Source organism: Notolepis coatsorum, assembly GCF_963971535.1.
Source record: "Notolepis coatsorum genome assembly, chromosome: 11".
Taxonomy (NCBI): domain Eukaryota; kingdom Metazoa; phylum Chordata; class Actinopteri; order Aulopiformes; family Paralepididae; genus Notolepis; species Notolepis coatsorum.
In genome coordinates this window covers 73,958,206-73,960,705 of record NC_140175.1, presented here as the reverse complement: position 1 = coordinate 73,960,705, position 2,500 = coordinate 73,958,206, and the positions used below count along the sequence as shown (strand labels likewise).

Genomic DNA, 2,500 nt, shown 5'->3' with positions numbered 1-2,500 from the left:
ATTGGGTGTTTGATGCAGAGGGGTCTTTGTGTTTCAACAGTCCAAACTAACCCTTACAAAAAAAGTATCATGGTAATTTGATGGTAATTTGAATTATGCCATGGTACAGACCATTATATAAATAATTGATGTCATGTATTATGTATGAACCTTTACCATGGTATAATCTTATTCAAACCATGATACTGATGGCAATACCATCATGGTCCTGCAATTACCAAAAAATATCGTGAAATGAACGGACATACCATAATACCTGCTGGACACGCCATTTTCTCGTAAGGGACTAGAAAAACCCTGAACAGGAAGGCGTTTTCTCCAGAAGACAGTTTGCTCAGTATAGAGCTATACGCTTCCCTTCTACCAACCAGCTGTCTCATTTCTTATTCTCACATAGACCTTCTAGAGAAAAATATCACACTGTGTATCTGATGAGGTGACCCTGGTACCTGAGAGAGAGAGAGAGATAGAGAGAGAGAGATAGAGAGAGAGAGAGAGAGAGAGAGAGAGAGAGAGAGAGGAGAGAGAGAGAGAGAGAGAGAGAGAGAGAGAAGAGAGAGAGAGAGAGAGAGAGAGAGAGAGAGTGTGTGTGCGTGTGAATAGGCAATAATGTACATGTGTACAGTATGCATTTCTTGAGGTATATGTTTGCAGTACCAGTGATTATACAGTATATGTGTGTGTATCTGTGTGTATCTGTTTGTGTGTGTGTGTGTGTGTGTGTAACTTGACGCATATGGTACCTATATGTATTTGTGTGTACCATGGTTATATACCATGGTTCTGTGGGTACCTATGTGTGTGTGTGTGTGTGTGTGTATCTGTATATACAGTATGTGGATGTACCTCTCTGGGTATGTGTCCGTGGGGTACATGTCTATGTGAATGTACCTCTCTTGGTATGTGTCACGTGGTACATGTCTATGTGAATGTACCTCTCTTGGTATGTGTCCGTGGTACATGTATGTGTGAATGTACCTCTCTTGGTATGTGTCCGTGGTACATGTATGTGTGAATGTACCTCTCTTGGTATGTGTCCGTGGTACATGTATGTGTGAATGTACCTCTCTTGGTATGTGTCCTGTGGTACATGTATGTGTGAATGTACCTCTCTTGGTATGTGTCCGTGGTACATGTACGTGTGAATGTACCTCTCTTGGTATGTGTCCGTGGTACATGTCTATTGAATGTACCTCTCTTGGTATGTGTCCGTGGTACATGTACGTGTGAATGTACCTCTCTTGGTATGTGTCCGTGGTACATGTCTATGTGAATGTACCTCTCTTGGTATGTGTCCGTGGTACATGTCTTTGTGAATGTACCTCTCTTGGTATGTGTCCGTGGTACATGTCTATGTGAATGTACCTCTCTTGGTATGTGTCCGTGGTACATGTCTTTGTGAATGTACCTCTCTTGGTATGTGTCCGTGGTACATGTCTATGTGAATGTACCTCTCTTGGTATGTGTCCGTGGTACATGTACGTGTGAATGTACCTCTCTTGGTATGTGTCCGTGGTACATGTACGTGTGAATGTACCTCTCTTGGTATGTGTCCGTGTGGTACATGTCTTTGTGAATGTACCTCTCTTGGTATGTGTCCGTGGTACATGTCTATGTGAATGTACCTCTCTTGGTATGTGTCCGTGGTACATGTCTATGTGAATGTACCTCTCTTGGTATGTGTCCGTGGTACATGTCTTGTGAATGTACCTCTCTTGGTATGTGTCCGTGGTACATGTCTATGTGAATGTACCTCTCTGGTATGTGTCCGTGGTACATGTCTTTGTGAATGTACCTCTCTTGGTATGTGTCCGTGGTACATGTCTATGTGAATGTACCTCTCTTGGTATGTGTCCGTGGTACATGTACGTGTGAATGTACCTCTCTTGGTATGTGTCCGTGGTACATGTACGTGTGAATGTACCTCTCTTGGTATGTGTCCGTGGTACATGTCTGTGTGAATGTACCTCTCTTGGTATGTGTCCGTGGTACCAGCCATGGCTCCTGATGTCAGCGGCGCTCAGTCTCAGCTCCTCCTCCAGCTCCTTACGAAGCTTCTCCGGAGGAGACTCTAGCAGGTACTTCTCCTTCGAGAACTACGCGCAAAACACACAGAAGAAGAAAAGAATAAGATTACTTCATGGGTCGGGGAATTTGTCTTTTCACATGCAAGTTGACCGTATATGGGAGATCGTCAGAGAACAGAAAACAAAACATAAGAAAATAAACAGAATTCTTTATGGACTGCATAGTATACTGTATTATCCTTAGAGAACTGGACATACTGCCAAAATTAAGATGATGTACTTTATAGATTAATACATAAGCGTGCATGTATGACACACACACACACACACACACACACACACACACACACACACACAACACACACACACACACACACACACACACACACACACACACACACACACACACAGACACACACACACACACACACACCACACACACACAGACACACACACCCACCACACTCACACAC

General features: G+C 43.4%; 1 protein-coding gene across 1 annotated transcript in view; it reads right to left on the bottom strand.

Moving 5' to 3' along the window:
* Window positions 1-2,500, bottom strand: part of sh2d3ca (SH2 domain containing 3Ca) — a gene marked incomplete at its 5' end in the record, with an annotated part of 107,331 nt that overhangs the window by 46,040 nt on the left and 58,791 nt on the right. The window contains 1 exon segment of the mRNA XM_084325502.1: window positions 1,968-2,096. Within this exon segment, the coding sequence (XP_084181628.1) occupies window positions 1,968-2,096 (129 nt within the window).